This window comes from Cricetulus griseus, chromosome 7 (assembly GCF_003668045.3).
Source record: "Cricetulus griseus strain 17A/GY chromosome 7, alternate assembly CriGri-PICRH-1.0, whole genome shotgun sequence".
In the NCBI taxonomy this organism is placed as follows: Eukaryota; Metazoa; Chordata; class Mammalia; order Rodentia; family Cricetidae; genus Cricetulus; species Cricetulus griseus.
The window spans coordinates 101,038,687-101,059,323 of record NC_048600.1 but is presented as its reverse complement, the minus strand read 5'-3'; the positions used below and the strand labels follow the sequence as shown (position 1 = coordinate 101,059,323).

At 45.5% G+C, this 20,637-nt stretch overlaps 1 protein-coding gene and 1 pseudogene across 2 annotated transcripts; one reads left to right on the top strand and one right to left on the bottom strand.

The window, feature by feature from the left end:
• Nucleotides 1-11,178, bottom strand: Mks1 (MKS transition zone complex subunit 1). Of its 2 annotated transcripts, XM_027426304.2 has the most exons (18): nt 11,050-11,178; nt 10,509-10,618; nt 9,219-9,289; nt 8,637-8,792; nt 7,511-7,608; nt 7,202-7,330; nt 6,860-6,964; nt 6,167-6,284; nt 5,505-5,561; nt 4,193-4,235; nt 3,916-3,981; nt 3,304-3,374; nt 2,886-2,955; nt 2,681-2,788; nt 1,708-1,841; nt 1,138-1,220; nt 955-1,052; nt 1-860 (listed from the first exon to the last, which is right to left on the bottom strand). In XM_027426304.2, exons 1-18 carry the CDS (start codon nt 11,127-11,129, stop codon nt 772-774), a joined length of 1,686 nt encoding a protein of 561 aa, XP_027282105.1. In that variant the 5' UTR covers nt 11,130-11,178; the 3' UTR covers nt 1-771. The 2 variants fall into 2 exon arrangements, with proteins under 2 accessions (XP_027282105.1, XP_027282107.1); XM_027426306.2 differs by lacking the exons at nt 1-860; nt 1,138-1,220; nt 1,708-1,841.
• Nucleotides 11,128-18,853, top strand: LOC118239198 (annotated as a pseudogene).
• Nucleotides 18,854-20,637: the final 1,784 nt, after the last annotated feature.

Below are 20,637 nucleotides of genomic sequence, written 5' to 3'. Positions count from 1 at the left end.
ATCAGTCAATATAAATACTTTTTATATGAAAAACAAACAAACACAATGAAAGACCTTACGTAGCTAACAGGAAGGGCAGAGAACTACTCTAGGCCACATCCTAAACTCGGCCAGACATACACTGTAAAATGAAGTTGCCTGAGAAAGGGGGACAGAAATTTAGTTAGGAAGTTGAGGCCTCTTCGCCTCCACTTTTCTTGGAAGATGAGAGAGACTGAGCCCTCTTATACATCTTTCTCCTTGGATGATGCCAAACCCCATTTTGCTGGTGTGTGTTTGTTTTGAGACAGGGTCTCACTATGCCACTCTGGCTGTTCTGAAACTCACTATGTAGACCAGGCTGGCCTTGAACTCACAGAGATCCACCCGCCTCTGCCTCCCAAGTGCTGGGATTAAAGGCATGTGCCAAACTCCATTTTTAAGGGCTGTAGGAGTTTTCTACAGCCCTCTGCACTGAGACTATGTGACAAACCAGAAAAGACATTGTGTCGAGGACAGGCTAATCCTGGGCTCACACCACATGAGTTTCAGACTATACAGCCTGCCTTGTTTTGATGCCCATATTTGGTAGCCAAAACATGAAGAGGGGGACACATGGGGCCCCAGAGTCTCTGGCTTTACTTCCACAGGGAAGAAAGTCCTGTTGAAGGCTACACAGAGGAGCCATCTGGAAGCTTCTAGATCATCCAGTTTGGTAAGACCAATGTGGTCTCTAAAAAGCAAGATGAAGTGAGAGTATTCTCTTGCTCCACAGGCCAGGGCTGCAGAGAGCTAGGCCAGTGTTCCTGAGGGGCTCACAAGGTCCTGGGGGAGGCTCTCTCGGGCCTCTTGCATGCGGCGCCGGGCTCGACGGAAGGCTTCTGTAAGGGGGGGAAATATTGACACCTAGTCAGCTACCATGGTGTGGAGAAGAAAGTGGCCCTGGGTGTCCAGTTGGGGGAATGAGGAGCCCACCTAGCACATTGTGTGTGGAACTCTGCTGGCTGAACCCTTCCAGGCGGTCCAACACACTCCGCATCTGTTTCCGTAGGGAGTTGGATTCCATGAAAGCCCTGCAGGGAAGCCCAACAACACACAGTCAAGGGTGCTCTCCCACCCTCAGGGACAAGGAGCTGGGAGGGGGGCAGTGCCGCTCACCTGGACTGCAGCAGGCAGTGCAAGCGGAAGGTGACGGTACCTGTTGTCTCAGTTCGGAATCCAAATCGGCTCAGACGATCCCCCTGGGCAGACAGCAGAGACAAGATCAGTGTGTGCAGACTTTAGACCAGAGCCTTTGCAGCCATTCGTAGTCCTATTCTTGGCAAGTGTAGCATTAATAAGGAAACTTGATTCTGACCCAACACTACAAGGGTAACACCAGGCTCCCTTCTTGTAACTCTGGGAACATTCCACCCTTGTTGGAGGATGAGCAGGTTTATATGCTTTTTGCAAGTCCACCCTGCATCTGATTACCAAGGTCTTCAGTGACGGAAGGGGCCAGTTATCTAATGGGGGTAAGGGAATCTCTAAATGCACTACTTCCGAGGGACCTACTAGTACAGATATTTGAACCTGTAAATATGGGCAGGAACTGCAGTATGAGCCACAGGAAGGAAGGGGCTACAGAACATGAGTGCAATGAACATCAAGGGTGGGGGTTGGGGATGTTAATCCAGACACGACAGGAATGGAAATACTCAGCCTGAAGTCTCCCCAGAGATAAGTCACCTTGAAGGTTCCCGGTATCCTCACGTAGGAGGGGTCCTCCAGCTCCAGGGAACCACCGATGAAGAACCTCCTTAGCTCTGCCACAAGGCCCAGCTCCATGGGCCTCCACGTGGAGATGGTCAGGGTGTGTGATCCTGTGCAAGCAAGAGGGGCCAGGGGCCAGGTTCCATGCCTGACTTCCCAGCAGTGACCTGGGTTGGTGATGACTGGACCTATGTAAAGGTTATCACCGTGGGTGACAGTGCCTGACTGGAAGACAGTAAGACAGGACTTCTAATCTCAGCTACTCCAGGGATCACTGTGTGCTTAAGGCAAGCTTGTCAGCCTCCAAGAGCCTCCTTCTCTTTTGACCTGGTAAAAATGTAGAAACAAGTACAACATAGGCCTCACAGAGGCCTATGAGATTGGTACACTGCCTGGCATACATCAACAAGCCTGAACTTCTATTTCAAAAGGAATGCCGACTCATTCAATACTGGCAGGCTGAGAGCCCACTATTACGATCAATTACTAATACGTAGCCCGTAAGATCAGGATATCTTTAATAGGTAAATGCCAACCAACAGGAAGACAGAGTGTGCCAAAGCAGCAGGGAAAGAGAGAGCTACCATGTGCCTTGCTATCCCTTTAAACCTTTTCTACGTCACCCTGACATCACTTTGACCACACCCTAAAGGGTGTGGTCAGGCACACCTGTAGCCAGCCCTTAGGAGGCATGGTTACGGTGTCTCCCTACAGCCCACTGACTGTGTAGCTTCTCTGTCAAGGCTGTGGTCTAACTGGAGGAGGCTTCTGGACTTCACAGTGTCTCTCAGGGGAGGAGAGAAATTCCACAAAGCTACAAGCAGTCTTTCAAGTCAGAGCCTGATCCCTAACCACCTCTACTTCTCATCAGGGGGCTTGGAGTCTTCTGGAAGTGCTGGTCTTGTTGCTAGGGCCGAGGACATCGGGAAGGGCAGGGACAGGAGGTTACCTGGGGTGGCAGGCAGCACCGCAGCCCCATAGCCTTCCACACGGTACCTCTGCCAGAAGTCCAGGGAGAGGACCTTACAGTAGAGCACGGGCCATTCCGGGAGAGTGTCTGGAAAGTAAGCGAGGTGCCACTCTGGTCACGGGGACCTGTGCTACAAGAGGGCCCTGGGAGAGGAGAAGTGAGGCCGAGGACCGTAGGTACTCACCAGCCGACTCATCCTGGTGGAGAAAGAAGGCTTCAAATGTGAATGGGTAGGAGAAATAGGCCACCTTGTCCTAAAAAAAAAAAAAGTGTCATTTTCAGTTCAATGGCACAGGGCTGACAAAGCCTCTCTTGGAAGTGGTTCTCTTTGTGTCCAATGACAAGGTCACCTTCACACAGGCGAAAGAAAAACTGTCAGCCTAGTAGTAAGCCAACAGACAAAGGGACAGCCATGCAAGCTGCTGTCACTCTCTTGAGAGATCAAGAGTGACCCTCGCCCCAGCAGCCCTAAGAGCCCACACAGAAACAGCCCCAGCTATGACTCCTCCACAGACTACATAGGGGGGTTGGCCTGATGAAGCTTCAGATGCCACCTGGAGTTGCTATTCCCTTCCAGATAGACCCTCTCTCATCCTCCATACCATTCCCAGGGATTTGGTGGTACAGGTCTGGGTCACTCCTGAGAACTGAGGGAATGATGGGCTTGACCAGTCTGAAAGCCAAAGACCAGATACAATAAGCTCACTAGAGAGGCCAGTAAGTCATTGAGAGAGGACAAAGACCTTTTATACATTCATTCATCACATGTTCACACAAATGTGTTACTCATTTACCATTGACTGAGAGCTTATGCTGATATGTTCTGAGGCTATGTTAATGACCAGGATTGTCTCTCCTGGAGCCAACACTCTAGTGTGCCTATGGGCAGGGCAACAGACATACATGGAATTTAAGCTACAGGATAGATGTAATTGCCTCAGCAGACTAGAGGTAGAGAGTAACAGAAGTCAGGCTGAGCCTCAGATGTGCTCACAGTTTAGGATGAGAAGATGAGGAGGAAGCCACCAAAGAGCCTGATGAGCTCTTGGTGAGAAGGAGGGACTATGGCGCCAGTAGCCAAGAGAGATGCCTCATTAGAACTGGCAATGTGGAAGTGACCTATGACCTTGAACAGTTTCAGTGGGAGTGGATGGAAATGCCCCTAGAACTGCCAGAATAGATATATAAGAAGAAATGCAAGGAAATTTACTTACTAGTAGCTGGCAGCTCCACAAAGAAATGGATGTAGAGGTTGTCATACTCATAGCCTTGGGCTGAAACTTAAGGGAGAAAACAGAAGTTTAGCTTGTTCTCTAACTGTCTTCACCGGGTCATGAAGGCCCCACATGTGCCTTCTGAGGGACCAGGATTCTGTTTCCAGAAAGAACTCATCACTCAGTTTCCCATGTTCAGCCCGGACTAAGCCAAGGTGAGTAGATACTCACAGTTGCATCAGACTCTTGCCTGGCTCCAAGACAAGAAGACACTTACCTACCTCTCCATTTACAAAGAGCCGGAGGGCACCTGGGACGGTCTACAGTGGAGAGAAATGGGAAGGTGTCAGGACCAGAGGGAATCAAGTCCCCGTCGCCCCCAGCCCTGTCCCTGAATCAGCAGAAGACCACCTTACACATTAAACATTACTGCCCATTCTTCTGCCCTGATACATCTCCACAAAACCCGTTCCTATTTCCAAGACTCCTAGAGTAACAGCACATCACTTAGATGCCAGGGAGGGCAACACCAGGACGATTCAGGACACCAAGTTCTCTTTTTTAATTGTTTGTGTTATCTGTCTTGACTTTTTTTTTAACATTAGAATTTGCTGCCTATGCACTATGAAAACAGTAAGAGTCACTTTTCTAGAAACAGAGAGAGTGAAGCCAGTGAGCAGTTCTAGCCTTGTGTGCAGATCTAGAAATTGAATCCCTGGTGAGAGGAAAAACCCAGACAGGACACCAGAGTGACTGACCCAAACTGCTTTGGTTTCATTTTCTAAGATCCAAAAGACTTGATCGGCAGAAATGACATCTTTGCCCTGTCTGAGCTCCTCTGGAACAATCGCCACATGAAGGATGAGGAAGACAATTTTGATCTTTGTATTGTTTTTTAAAAATTAATTGTAGGGCTGGAGAGATGGCTTAGAATTTAAGAGTACTGGATGCTTTTCCAGAGGTCCTGAGTTCAATTCCCAGCAACCTCACATGGTGGCTCACAACCATCTGTAATGAGATCTGGTGACCTCTTCTGGCCTGCAGACATACATAATAAATAAATAAATCTTTTTAAAAATTAATTGTAAGTTAATATGTAGTGGGAATTTGTTTCTGCCAATAGTTTCAGAGACTTAGGGAGTGGCTTCCATGTGAGGACACGATCCCTTATAAGGAAGAGGAAGGGTCACAAGCTCGCTCTCTCTTGGGGTGACAGGCTGATACCTAACCATTATCCTTCACCACAGCATCCTGTGCCTCCAAGGGCAGAAGACTGTGGTGGCGCTTTACCTTTCAGTGTGTGAGTGTTCCCTAAATAAATATTTACTATTCTTTCACTCGGGCATTTGTGAACTTCCTTAATCAACCCTTCATTAATATATAATACATAATATTATATATAATTAATATATGGATGCCCCCGGCATGTGTGTTCCCTTTCAGACCTGTGTATGCCAAGGGTCCACATCAATACGCAGGGTCATGAAATGCTCCTTTGACCTGGAGCCTTTTAAGAGAGGGGCTATTGTGCCTCCACAGTCAGATGCTGTCTAAGAGCTCACGGCGCTGCAGGAAGCCGAGCTACCCACCATCTCAAAGTCTGTGCCCACGAGGCTGCTGAGGTACTCTTTGTGGCGGCCATAAAGCTGAGGAAACAAAGTGAACCAATCATCAAAATGCAGCCCAAGCCAGACCAGGGTTTAGTTCTGACTGGGAGAAAGTCGGAGCAGGACAAGCATCCCAGATACTGACACTTAAAGAGGTGTACAGACCAAGTATGGTGGTTTGCGCTTGCTGTCCCTTATTGTTGAGGCTAAGTCAAGAGGATTGTTGCCAACTCAAGGCCAGCCTGGGCTACATAGGGAGTTCCTGAGTAGTCTGAGTAAGAGTGAGACAGTTTCAACATACACACACATCCCTGCTAAATAAATAAATAAATAAATAAATAAACAAAGTGATGCACTGAAGTTGGCCAGGCTGGGAATGAGCCTGGCTTTCAAGTTTATAAGCTCTATTACTTGGGCCCTTAACTTCAGGGTCCTTGTTTATAAAGTGGTATAAACAACAGGGTTGTAAGAGCTAAATGAAATGCTTGTGATATGCCTGGCACAGCTCACAATCAGGTATGTGGCCACTGGTATTATGCTCTGGTATGGTCAAAACCGCCTGTTATGTCAGTTGTGTTTTCTGGATGGTGGGGGGTTGCCCTCTTCCTCAGACATAGTTTCCTTTCATGTAAACTAGTGCTTACATCCTTGAACACACGCTGTTCCCGCTCCTCCTCCTCTGGCTGTGCGAGGGAGGACACATTGTCGATAGTGTATTTCCAAGAAGAAGTATGTTCCTGCTTCTCTCCCTCAGTCTCGATTCTGTAAGGCCAAAGCCACAAAAGGGATCATTTCTCTTGGCAAGAGGTGTGTGTGGCCTTCCCGACCCAGCCCAGGGAGTCAACATGGCTGGCGTCACAGCTTACTTGAGTTATACAATGAAGGTGGCCATGAGGATGATCAAGAGAGGGAAATAGTGGTGACACAGAAAGGGCTCCAGACTAGACCCCTAGGTTCTGGACCTGCCTTACCTCACAGATAGAGGAAACCCTACAGTGCTCAGTTCTCTTACCTGAAAGAGCGGCAGGTTGGATGAGTTTGGTCTCTAACTCACAGTGCCGTCCTCTCAGACAGCAGAGGAACCGGGACCTGGATTGGCTGAGTCTGAGTCCACTTCCCCTGTTCTAGCCAATTCCTATACCCTGCAGTGCACGAACCCTTCACACTAGCCCTGCGATTCCTGGAAGTTTCCTAAAGGCCTATAACCCAGAACAGAATATGAACCAGTGCCTGGGAACTAAAAGTTTAGGAGCAGATCAAGGGCTTTCTGGGTTCTGCTCAACTAGAGGCAAGAAGGCAGGCAAAGAAGCCTCGACACACTTCGTTCCCACTCCCACCTGTAGGGTTCTTTGATGCCGGTGAAGTCAGGCTTCACTGTGATCACTCCATTGCTGTCCACCTTCAGAATGCAGAGGACATGTTCATACGCCTTATAGCCAAGCCTAGGAACCGGGAAACTGTCATCAAGGTTCGGGGTCGCCAGGGAAAGAGAGAGGCAGTCGGCCACCTCAGGGACAGGACAGAGGGCACAGTAAGAACTTTATGGTAAACACACTTTCTTCTGAGTACAGTAAAAGAGAAAAGACCCACTGCACCAACTGTTCCAGATAGCTGCAACAGGAAGTTGCTGGTGAGTGACAGGGAGAGGACAGGAGCTGGCAGGGCAAAGTGTCACTCACTTTCCATAGGGCCCCAGGTCTGCCATAATGTACATGGTCTGCAGAGGGGTGTTAATGGCGTGGTTGTTCCTGATGAAGTCTTCTGAGGGCTCCCAGGTGATGATGCGAGACTTGAGTTTGCTGCTCTCCCTGGGAGCCATCAGAGGAAAGGGTCAATTCCTGACAGTCCACAAAAAGCCCAAAGGAGACCATAAGGGAGCCCTTCCCAGACTGGGTCTCTAACTGGATGGGAAGTATTAGTCAGTAGAAATTACAAGAACATTAGCCACAAGGCGCCACAGAGAACCCCAGGTCCCCGCTTGCACTCACATCCCTCGCCTGTCCTGGCGCCGCCGCCTGACGTTCGCCATCCGCTCAACCAGAAATGAAGGCACCTCGCTGGCTGCAGTGGTTATTTTCTGACAGTACTGGGGAAAGAGAACTGTCCTATGGATGCCATGTGATCAGGGCCATGAGGGTAAAAACACCTGAGAGGAAGCCTTCCTTCTGACCCCTCCCCCAGGGTGCAAACCCAACCGATAGACACTCAACATATCATGGTTTTCCTTAGGGTTCTAGAAATGAGTTATTTATGCTAATAGTAGGATCTGCCTGCATTCTCTGAACTGACAACAAGAAGTTGGGGCTGTGTGCCTGGTAAATATTGGTGCTAACTAGGTGGTCAAAAATGCCAAATAGGACATCAGGGTTTTCGAGGAAATTCTCACTTGGGTAAGCTAGCAGCAACTACGTTTGTATTTGCTTTTCAAAAAAAGTCTAGAATTTATATGCTGCCCGCTCACAGCTCTCCGGAAGAAAGCAGTCCAGATCTTTCAAAAGACACACACTAATGCCTGCTCCCAGCAGAGCCCTAAAGGATCAAAACCACAAAAGTCAGAAAATAGTTCTACCTTCAAGGAATTTACGCTCTTCCCGAGAAGACATATATAAAAAAAGAAGCCCACAGGGGTACACTAGTGCATGTAAAAAACACAGGCATTCCTCTTCTCACCTGTAAACTTCTGAGTTTTGACTGAATTATTTATTTATTTATTTATTTATTTTCAGACAGGGTTTCTTTGTGCAGCCCTGGCTGTCCTAGAACTCACTCTGTAGACCGGGCTGGCCTCAGACTCACAGAAATCCACCTGCTTCTGCTTCCCAAGTACTGGGATTAAAGGTATGCACCACCACTGCTGACTGGCTTTGACTGAATTTTAACTAGATTATTCTGCCCCCCCCACGCCATGGCCCCCCCAGGACGCTGGAGAGTATAACAGCTATGCCACCTGCAGACTCTGTCTACTCCAGCCTGGCTGCCAGCAGCTCACAGTAGCCTCTAGAACCACCTCTCTCCCTTTCCTGGGCTTCCCACTTACCATCACACAGTACCAGTGAGGCTAGAAAACCAGGGGAGACAAAGAAGGAAGCTATGGTGCTTCAGAAGGAGGAGTACCTCTTCCAAGTCGGTGTATCTATCAGAGTCAGTGTAGGTGAAGATTCGCCGGTTTTTCCTGCCGCCAGAATTCTCCAGCTTCAGGACCTCTTGGCGGTACTGATGATCCAATGGACTCTGACATGCGGATTCGTTTTGGTACAGATCTACTTCAAACTGAAATCACCACAAAGAAACACATTGGCTGGGACCACTGGCTCAGACTTTGGTTCCTAACCAAATCAAATCACTTCTTCTCCAGAGCCAGTTGACATGTTTTGATAACCAGCCATCACTTGTTATAATAATGAAGGGCAGGGGACCTAAGAATGTGAGAGTTAAAAGGAACCAAGCTGATGCTCTAATTCAACTCTGATGCTAGAGATGCTGCAGAGTCCAGAGTTATGGAGTATCTTATCCAGAACACTAAACTGAGCAGTTTAGTTATGTTTCAGCCGTTATATTACAATATCCAAATAAACACAACAGGGGAGAGTATAAACCTCCACAACCTTTTCTGGAAATCAGTTTCACAGCATGAGTCGCCAGCCAGGTGGGAGCAGGTAGGTGGAGGTAGACTGTGGACAGGTAATACTGGCTTACCTGGCTAAAGAGTTTCTCCTGCCACCCAATCACAACCTCCTCCTCCTCTTCTTCATCGGGGCGGTGTCCACCTCCAAACACAACAGAATGAGTCAGAGTGGCAACACGTCTTCCTATGTGGTTGATTATAACCAGCGTTCCTATTCTTGTTTCATTTTGGTTTTGAAAATCCATTAGTGTTGTTTAGGACAGTGTCTCACTGTGCAATGTAGTCTAACCTCATAATCCGGATCCTCCTGACTCAGCCAGAAAAGTGCTGACCTTACATGTGTATACCACCAGGCTTGCCTTCAAAGTCCCTATTCACACGGACCACAAGCCCCACTGGAGTTCAGTGATTCATTCAGTACTCAGTCTAGACAAAAAATGGAGGTGGTGGACATACTTCGGTTAATACTAGAAGCCAAGATTAGGGCCTGTGGCATCTTAATCACTACTCTAATCTGAATAAAATGCAGTCAAGCCTTTCAGGAAATATTTTCTCAAATCCAGTATTAGGAACTGAAATGTGGTTAGACTTGGAGGCCAGCCCTGCCTCAAGCCCGTCTGCATTTGCTAGATAAGGAGCCTCGTGCTTCTTTCATATCTCTGAAGCCTTGGATAGAATCATACATAAATACTAACAGGAGACACGCATCATGAGAGGACGGGGAAAGCAAACAAATGATTTTTTTTTTAAAAAAAAGAACCATATTTAATACAGTCCTGGCTCCATGTGGCTTTCAAAAGATGCATACTTCGAGATCCACCAGTCTACCCTTTCTGCCTAAGAGTATTTCTGAATAGAAAAAGAAAAGACAGAAGAATGAAAGATTATTGGCCCATTGTAAATACCGTGTCCTCTCTTTTGGCTTCTAAGGCAAAGAAAATCACATTTACATGCAAACTCCTGTTTTAACATTGTTTTACATTTGGAGTTTGGAACACATTTCTCTTAGAAGCTCCCCGCCCCCCACCCCCACAAAAGCACAAAAGTCACACTTGGGATGGGTGAAATGGTTCAGCCAGTAAAGGGGCCCATGGTCAACCTGATTTCAAGCCCCAGGACTCATGGGGTGAAAAAAAGATAATTGAACTGACTCCCAAAGGCTGTCCTCTGAGCTTCACTCTTGCACTGTGGCACGGACATGCACACACACACAAAAGTAAATAAAAATGTAAAAAAAAAAAAAAAAAAGATTGCCCAAGTTCAAATGCTCCCACATGCCCAGCTATGGGCAACAAACTCAACCTGTCCGAGCCTTTCCTCAGTTCTCAAGGGGATGCATCACTATCACCAAAAACACCCACTAGCTGCTTGAGGAGGTCTAAAAGTGGCCAAGTCTATGAGGTCCTTCCCCATCTGGGCAGCAGGCTGGTAATGAAGGAAGTTGCTTGATGTGATTCTTTGCAGATGAACTCTGTCAAGAAAAGAGAAGCCCCAAATCCGCGTGTCAAAGACACACAGCCAGGAGACAGACACAGCAAGGATAAGAAAAAAACCCCAGAGGCAGAGTCTACTAAGGCGGCTGCAAGCAGAACAGGGGAGGAGGTGGGTAGGGGCGCCTGCCGGGGCAGTCTGAGAGGGCGTGTTGGGTGGGGGACACAAGGACCTGAGGGGTTTGAAAGTGACGAGAACTTGAAGGGACTTGGGCAGGGGTGGGGTCTGGAAGATATGCTTGTAAGCTTTCGATGGGAAAAGGTCTTGGTAGCGAGATGTGCGGAGATGGCAGAGGAAGTAGTTGGGATTGCAAGCGGAAGTGGAGGGTGGCTCTGAACACCCAAAAGCTTAGGGTGGGATTGTCCGAGAGCATAAAGCTAGGGGGGCCCGGAGCTGGGGTGGTGTGACTACCGGAGGCGTAGGTTGCGCACGGGGTCCCGGGAGCGATACACGGCCTCGCCTGTGTCAGTGCTCCACACCGCTTCCGCCATGGCAGCTGCTTCGCGCCGCGACTGCGCCGGAAAGCGCGGTGCCCCGTTCCCCTGGCAACAGAGACGCTGGATTCCTAGTTGCTGGTGGCGCTGCGCGCGCAGCTCTCCATCCCGGCGGCAGCGGGTCCCCAGTCCAGCAGCGGGATCCTCAGCACCACAGAGTGCTATCGCTATCACTTAAGGCCTGCAGACTGGCTTGTGCTGTGTGGATAAAGCTCACCCACCACCAAATAAGAGTTGATGCACGGCGCAAATGAGGAAACCGCTATTAGCCACTTCATTAGGTGTAAAAATGGTGGTGGGGGCCAGAACCAGGTGACCTTAATGCGTGCTTTCTAACCAAACACTGCCTTCCACTGAACATTTGAAAACTTTGGCCCAGGGGGCTGAAGAAACAGTTTAGGGGTTAAGTGGTTAGTGGCAGCTCCTCCAGAGGAAGTGGGTTTGGTTCCCAGCATCCACATGGCCACTCACACTAGTCTGTACTTCCAGGGAGTCAGACACCTTCTCTTCTTCCAGCACACATGTGGTATGCAGACATCCTTTCAGGCAAAATAATAATAATAATAATAATAATAATAATAATAATAATAATAATAATAATAATAATAATAATAATATAAATAATATATATTTTTAAAAAAAGAAAGAAAACTTTGGCCTAAACGGTGGAGTGACTGAAAGAACACATTCATTTTTCTCAAGGTTCCAGGGACCTATGTCATGAAGACATGAAAACATATTCTTGGAAAAAAAAACAAAACTATGGGACAGATATATTAGTAGCTGTGCATTCTTGGAAGAAAAAAAACCCAAAACTATGGGACAGATAATATTAGTCATTTTAGTATGCAATGAGCCAGAGAAAGAAAAAAACAAGGAAGTCAGCAGTAAAAACAAGGAAGCCAGCAAGATAGAAGGAAAGATGTTTTAAGAACTGGTTTTTCCCCCGGGGCATGTTGGTTCTGGATTATTAGCCAGTTTAGATCCCTCACCAACCCCTGAAAAACCACCTAAGTGACATTCAGAAGTCATGGTTCACTGGAGTACCAAAGAAGATGGTAAAGTTTAATTCTGGCAGTTTGGCAATATCAACAGTAGTTCTCTGACACCTGATGCTCCTTCATCTGAATAAGCAATTGTTGCCTGGACTGAGGAACTTCGTGACGGTTTGGTTATAGGGCATAGAAGTTCTGAGCACCTCCAACTCGTGGTGTACATCAAGAACTCAACACAAACAGCGTCCACTCATTTAGGATCTAATACAGTTTGTTTTATTGACTCTAACCCTCATAAAAACACCTTCAAGAGGTGCTTTATTCTTACTTAAAGATGAAGTTATCGAAGGCCAGGAGTCAAGTAAGGGACTTATAAATGAGCCCTAAGGTGCTAGGAGCTGGATTGCAACCTAGCCTCAAACCTTCCACTGACTTACTGTCTCCCGTCCACCTCCTTAAGAACACACAATTTCCAATTAAGTGATAATTCCAATGGCTGAAGTCATGGAGACTGATTCATTAAAGAGAAAGGCATTCTGGTTTTTCTTCTTAAAAATGAGACATGAGTGCAGGAGGATTTCAAGTTTAAGACCTTATTTCAAAGAAAAGAAAAACAAGTAAATGATTTTTTAAAAAATCAACTAAGGGCTGGAGAAACAGCTCGGTGGGAGAAGACCTTTGCTCCTAAGGTCCAAGCTTGATCCTTTGAACAAGAAAACCATTCCCACAGAGTTGTCCTCTCGCCTGCACATGTACCCTGGGGCATCATCACCAATAATGACAATAAAATCATGGGGGTTTCTTTTTTCATCAAACCTCCTAGGACATTGGCTGTGTTAAGACGAAGCCGAAGATCTCCTTCCCAGACACTGGCTGTGAGGAATCATTGAAGTGGATGATGAGTGCAAAAAGAAAGTGTCACACTTTCTACGAGAAGCTCATGGCCACAGAAGTAACTGCCAATACTTCGGGTGAAGAGTAGAAGGGTTGTGTAGTTCGAATGGGTGGTGGGAATGACAAACACTGTTTTCCCATAAAGCAAGGTGTTTTGGTCCATGGCAGAGTATGCCTGGTGTTGAGTATGGGGCATTCTTGTTATAGACCAAGGAGAACTGGACTGGTCTGTTCACAAATGCCTTGTGGATGCTGATCTCAGTGTTCTCAACTTGGTTATTGTGGAAAAAAAGGAGAGAGGGGTATTCCCAGGCTGACAGATACTAGTGTCTCTCAGCAGCTGGGGCCCCAAAGAGCTAGAAGAATCTGAAAGCTTTCCAGTGTATCTAAAGAAGAGAATGTCCACCAACCAGTATGTTGTCAGAGAGCCCTTAAACAAAGAAGATGAGAAGCCCAGTGCCAAATCAGCCAATATTCAATGTCTTATCATTCCATGTGTCCTGCAACACAAATGTCCATTTACTGCTATGAAGAAGTAACTCACTAAGAAAAACACAGAGGAGGCTGCAGAAGATGCTAAACTTTTCACCAAGAGAATGAAGGAAGCCAAAGAAATATACCATGAAGAGATTGCCAAGAGATGTAGGCTGTCTTCACTGAGAGCTTCTACTTTTAAGTCTGAGTCCATTAAAAAATTCGAGTCTTCAAGAGTAATACATTATCAGACCTTGAAAAACAAAAGGGTAACATTTAAGAATGTTCTTTTAATAGATAACTACTGTGTTCCATGAGCAATAAATAATGATGGAGCCTACATCCACAATTTAATTTTATAACCAAATCAAACTTACTCTGACAAAGCACTCTGACAAAATTGTATACCAAACTGTTACTGTACACATGGTATATAGAGGTATGGGCTATTTGCATAAGTAAGCATAATTAGCATTATTTTGTACAGATACATTGCAGTTTTTAAACATTTCTCCTTGCTCATTGATTCCTATAAATCCAGCCTTTAAAATCGGAGGTCCTGGAGTAGAAGTCCAAGTTCCATCTCTAGGTTTCTGATGGGAACATTTTATCAAAAGAGGACATAGTTTTTAGCAGAGTCTGAAAAGAATTCGAGCTCTGATATCAAGAACAGCTTGGATTTTTATTATCTTGTCATTAGCTTTTTATGTGTTACTTAAGTGTCAGGAAAACACTGCTAACAATCTATTCAATCGACCATTTTGTATCTGTGCGTTTTCTGTCCATAGATCTAACCAATTATGGGTTGAAAATGTTCAGGAAAGAAAAAGTTATTACCTGTGCTGAACATGGGTAAAGGTTTTTCTTGGTGTAATTCCTTAAACAATGTGGTAAAACAGTTATTTCCACAGCATTTACATTGCATTGCATATTCTTAGTGATCCAGAGACAATTTAAAGCATCTGGGGCTGTAGGGATGTCACTCAGTGTACAGAGTGCTTGCCTATCATGCAGGAAGCCATGGGTTTGATCTCCAGCACCACATAACCAGCTATGGCAGAACAAATCTGTAACACCAGCACTTCGGAAGTGAAGGTCAAATTCTCAGGAGTTCAAGGTCATCCTTGGCTGGAAGGCTGTTTCACAGCCAGCTGAGCTGAGACTTGGACTCAGACAAACAAAAACCTAAACAATAAATTTTCTTAAAGAAGTTCAAGTCTTGTCTTCCAAGATCACAAAAGCAAAATAAAACAACAACAAAACAAACCAGAAGGTACAATAGGTTGAGCCAAAGGGCCACATGAAGCCTGCTCACTGCATAGACTGTACCTGATAAGTGTCCAAGGACAAAGCTATTAAGAAGGTCATCATTTAGAGCACAGAAGAGGCCACTGCTGTCATCTCCAAAGTAAACACCTTTAATGTTCGCATGCTTCACAAGCCCTCAATGAAGCGGCAGCACTGAGTTGTGCCATCCAATACTAGGTGGTCAAGAGACAATCCCATGAAGTCCAGAAGGTCCTAACAACCTCATGCTTTTTTAGGCCTGCTGGTGATACCCTATGATGGAGAGAGAGAGAGAGAGAGAGAGAGAGAGAGAGAGAGAGAGAGAGAGAGAGAGAGAGAGACAGAGACAGAGAGACAGAGAAGGAAGGAAGGAAGGAAGGAAGGAAGGAAGGAAGGAAGGAAGGAAGGAAGGAAGGAAGAAGAGACAGATTAGTGTGTTTGCCTGGGGTCAGCAGCAGGTATGAGAATCAAGAGGGAGAAATTATAAAGGCATTTTTGGGGGATGATGGACTTGTTATCTTGATTGTGGGTACTGGGTTTCACCAGCATGCACACGTGCCAGAATGTATTAGTACCGTCTACACACATTTTAAACCTTGCAGTTTAATGTACATCAATTGTACCTCAGTAAGCTGGCACTTTAAAGCTTTAAAAAGTATATTCTGATTCATATGCATGAGTCCATCCTCCTATGGACAGCTGTCTCCCTTAACCTATGCCACCTGAACCCCAATTACCAGACGAGCCACATGAGAACGGGCCCAGGAAAGTCTCTCCTCTCCCATGTCAGTTGTTACTTTATAGTTTATCTGACTCCAGAGGACATAATTCACAAAAGCAGAAAAAGTCACTAGCTGCAGTATGCCGGTGCATCGATTGGGCTTTAGTATGGATCAGCACCCACCTTGGCACTGTGGGAGAACAGCATTTGGAGTCAACACTCTTAGAAGGAACAATTGAAATATAATGTCTGTCTCATCAAAGGAATACATGTGTGTGGGCACATCAGAACCAAAAAGGCAAAAGACAAACAGGGAATCTGAAAAGCAGAAAGAGAGAAGTGGATTCTTGTGCACGAGGGACCCTTAGTGAAATCTGAGCTAAATCCCCATTAGAAACCATGGGCCAGAAAGCAGTGGAGCAGCATACTCAATTAAGACATGGTAATGGCAACGGGCCCACAAAAGATGCTAAACATCACTAATCTGTTGTGGGATATTTGTACACTAGTTGAGACAAGCTTAAGCCAAAGGCCAAGCTTTCATAATTAACAAGAAGTCTTATGTCATTATTTGGAGCTGGTGGCAGAAAATAATGTCCGTCTACACTAATCATCAGGAAATTAAATATTAAAAAGACAGTAAGAGAGGATCTGGACATGGCAGAAATGGAGATGCAGTGTGCTGGGGTGGAGGAAGGCTTCACTGAGTCATTATACATTGAGCATATGCTTGCAACAGGGAAGGACATCCATGGGAGCCACGAGGACTCAAAGGAGGCGGGGCCAGCGAAGAGGCCTGTTCTTCCCTTGTTCTCTGAGATCAGACTCCTGAGTGGAGATGAAGAAACCAGGAACATTCCTGTCCCAGAGAACAAAAACAACACTGAAAGAAAACTGGATGAAGATATCCTGTCCTTCTGTAGAACACTGGGCTTCAGTCTTGAAACTGAGGAGTGTAGAAAGTAGGACACCAAGGATTTTAGAAATAATAGGACTGTTTTACATGGATCTCTGGTGATGGGATACAAGTCATTGCATTTGCTACAACCTAAAGGAGTTAAAAAATAAACCCTAAAACGGGTTTTGTTACAGTTGAGTGAAGTTTTAGACCCTAATTACCTCCCCAGGGTCCCACCACAGGGAATGAATTCTATTGCATGTAAACTTTTGGTTATTAGCAGTCACTGAAAGGTACTTACAATAAAATGCAAACTATGACAGACATACATGCCACAAATGAATCATAACCACACCGAATGGAGCAAGGAAAATAGCAACTGAGTGAGTAACTTTGGAAACGGTGTTTTGACAGAAAGCTGCAGACTAAACACAAAACAAATTGCCTGCCAATATTGAACTCTAGTTAATACATTTCTCTCAGCAGAGTTAGGTTAGCAATTTTAAAACTACTTTATATGCATAGTAGGTTGAAAAATAAGTACATATGTAGTAACTAGTGACACTCATTTCTCTGTCTTAAAAAAAAAAAGATGTTACAAGCAAGGTAAGGGGGAAAGGCAAGAATGCACCCACAGATGCTGGATTAAATGGGGGTTAGGAATAAAACTCACGGCATTTTCTAAAGTTGGTCTAAAGCGAGACCCAGATCAGGATATGGTTAAGTATAGCTATGAATATATGAATGCATAGGTTGGCATACATGTATGTACTTCCTAGCTCTGTACAGAGAAAGCCTAGAAGCAGTCATTTGCCAGTAGGCATGAGTACACTTTACTGCCCAGACCTTGAGTTCTAGATCCATTCTCCCTTATGTGGGAATCAGGGCTCCTTGGAGAACTGATTTCACAGAATGGGCAGAATGGAACCTCTTGGATGCCTTGGCCAGGTAGCTGCCATCACTCTGGTCTCAGAGTGATCCTGATCTGGACACAGGTCCGAGTGGTTAGCAATCAGCAAGCTCGGGATTGGAAAAGCAGATCTGCAGAGACAGCGACAGCTGTTACAAGTACATTTTGGAGGAAATTACTTCAGGAGACAGTAGATGTGCTGGGGGGGTGTTAAACCCATATCTAAACATCAGTCTTGATTTTAAACTTGATTGGGTTGGGCAATGCCCTGATTAGCAAAGCTCTCCTTCATTGTGCCTGTTGATATGTTTCCAAAAACAATTAGATCACGAGGAGTGACCTAATGAATGGTTTGATCCATCAATGGATTCCAGTTTTGAACAGGATATTGGGATATTGGAGGTAGGGCTTGACTGGAAGAAGCAGGTCACTGAGGGTGTGCCCTTGGGGGCCATAGCACTCCCTGACCCTTTCCTGTCCTGTGACTGCTCTAGTCTGCTCATCGGTCACCATTATGTGAGGTGTTCAGTCACCCTCCTACACACACACACACACACACACACACACACACACACACACACACACACCTGGAAGAAAACTCTGAAACAATGAGGAAAACGTTTCTCCCAGGTATTTTGGTCACAGTCACCAAGACTAACTAATCAATTCAGTTTACCTGGGATCTTTCCAAACAGTGTAGCAACAGCAAACATGAGACCACGGAGGCAACTAGCGTCGGTATGAAGATAGATGAGGTTGGCGGGCCAAAAAGCTCAGTCTGAGCAGCAGTTTGCTTGTAGGGCCCAGGCATATCTCAAACACTGTTTCTCAAGAAACACACCAAGCTTCTGGTACTTGACTGATTTTATCTTGAACACTCTAGTCCCATCTATCCTGCAGCGTGTCCCAACAGGTTAGCTCAGGTTTCCACAAACATGTCAAGACCTGGGGCAACAGAGTGTTCTAAATAGTAGGTCTCTGATGATATCGGTTCCTTTCCAATAGCTGTATTTTTTTAAAGAAATACTCAGATTTCCATGATCCTATTTTTTATGGAAATTACAAAAAAGCAGTCTCTTCATCAAAAACTAATAAGTTAACTTGTTTCTTCCAACTCTAGAATCCTTCACGCCCATGTTCACTACGTCTCCATAGACTTGATCAAACCACCAGTGATCTCTTGAAAGTCTACATTCATATACAAGCAATATTTTTTGTGTCCATGTTTAACTATTGTCTCAAAAGAGTCACTTGATGCTAGCTACTGGAGTTGAAACTGAGTGGTAAAATAAATTGTTTTGTGTGACAATTCTTCATAAACCTGAAGGGCTCTACCAGGGCCAGACATGGCAAACATAATACTAGCAGGCCTTGCCCTTTCCTCCTCCTTCTCCCTTGTAACCACAGATTACATCCCTAAAGCTAGCCACCAAGGTCTATTCCCTTATTTGGACACTTTCTTATGCCAGGCTCATTCCTGAGGTTGACTACCACGGTCCAGTTATCAAAGTATTGAAGTTCAGCAATCGCAAGCCTCTTTGACCAGTCCTGCAGATCCAAAGCTGCAGGATTTCCATAACACAGGGCAACAACAGGATAGCCAAGAGGAGTCCCAGTGACAGCCCAGCATCAATAGTGTAGCAGAAATCAGAGGCCTCGAACCAGACCAATGGCACTGCTGTTCTACAACGATGAAAGGCTCTGGAGTTGGGTTGTGATTTCCCCTCCTCCAGACCCAAGCATGTTTGTTTAAAGTTTTCCTTCAAAATCTCTGTCCCTTGTCAGGCAGGCCACCTGACCATGTGACAGAGAAAGGAAAACAAAACAAGACAAAGGGATAGGCTGCTCCCAATGGGGACTACTGCTATTCATCGCATACTCTTTGGTTTTGGTTTAACTCCCTAATACTTTTGCTAAAGTATGAATCTTATCTCAAGATTTATAAGACTGTTGTGTATCAGTACCTTAAGATTTGTAAGTTTATTGGGTATAGTTAAAGATCTGTAAAATCTATAACAAAAAGTTAACTTTAAACTTATAGTTTGAGGAGCGATGGTTAAAAAATTCTATACATTGTGTCTTTGTTAGGGTTTCTATTTCTGTAAAGAGACGAGACACCATGACCACAGCAATTCTCATAAAGGAAAACATTTAATGGGGTGACTTAACAGTTTCAGAAGTATAGTGTATTATCATCATGGTGGAACACGGTGGCATCCTTTAGACATGGTGTTAGAACTGAATACCACATCTTGATCGGCAGGCAACAGGAAGTGAACTGAGATTCTAGGTGTGGCTTGAGCATATATGAGACCTCAAAGCCCACCTCCACAGTGACACACTTCCTCCAACAAGGTCATACCTACTTCAACAAAGCCACATCTCCTAATAGCGCCATTTCCTTGGGGACCATTTTCTTTCAAACCACTACATTCTACTCCCTGGCCTCCAAAGGCTTGTAGCCATATCATAATGCAAGAATGCATTCAGTACAACTTTGAAAGTCCCCATAGTCTATAACAGTCTCAAACTGATTTAAAAATCTGAAGTTCAAAGTCTCTTCTGAGAGTCATGCAACCTCTTAACTGTAAAATCAAACTCAAAAGGCAGATCACATACTTCCAACATATAATGGCACAGGAAATGCATTGTCATTCCAAAACATAAGGAAGGGAGCATAGTAAGGAAATACTGGACCAAAGAAAGACTAAAAACCAGCTGGGCAGACTCCAAACTCTGCATCTCCATGTCTGATGTCAAAGCACTCTTCAGATCTCCAACTCCTTTCAGCTTTGTTGACTGTAACACACTTCTTTCTCTTAGGCTGGTTCCACTCCCTGTTAGCAGTTCTCCTTGGCAGATATCCCACAGCTCTGGCATCTCCAACATCCTGGGGTCTCCAAGGCAATCCAAGCTTCTCCTTCACAGCTTCACATAATGGCCTCTCTGGGCCTCCATTCAGGAACACTCCTGGCATATGCCTGGCCTCAATGGCTTAGTCATGAAGGCAAATTCCATAACCCTTTTCTCCTATCCTTGACTCTAAAGCCAGAGGCATGTGGCTGAAGCAGCCAAGTTCTGCTGCTTACGGGGGCTGGAACATGTTCCCCTTGTTCAATTACATCTTCACCAGCTTTCTGCTTTTAGTGCTTTCCTTCACTGCTTAGGCTTGCTCTGTTAGACCAGGCTGGCCTCAAACTAAGAGATCCACCAGCCTCTGCCATCAGAGTGCTGGGATTAAAGGCGTGCACCACCACACCCAGCTCTAAGTTTTTCTTTAATTGCTTTTCATAAGTGGGAAATTCAGCTATATGAGATCTTGCCCT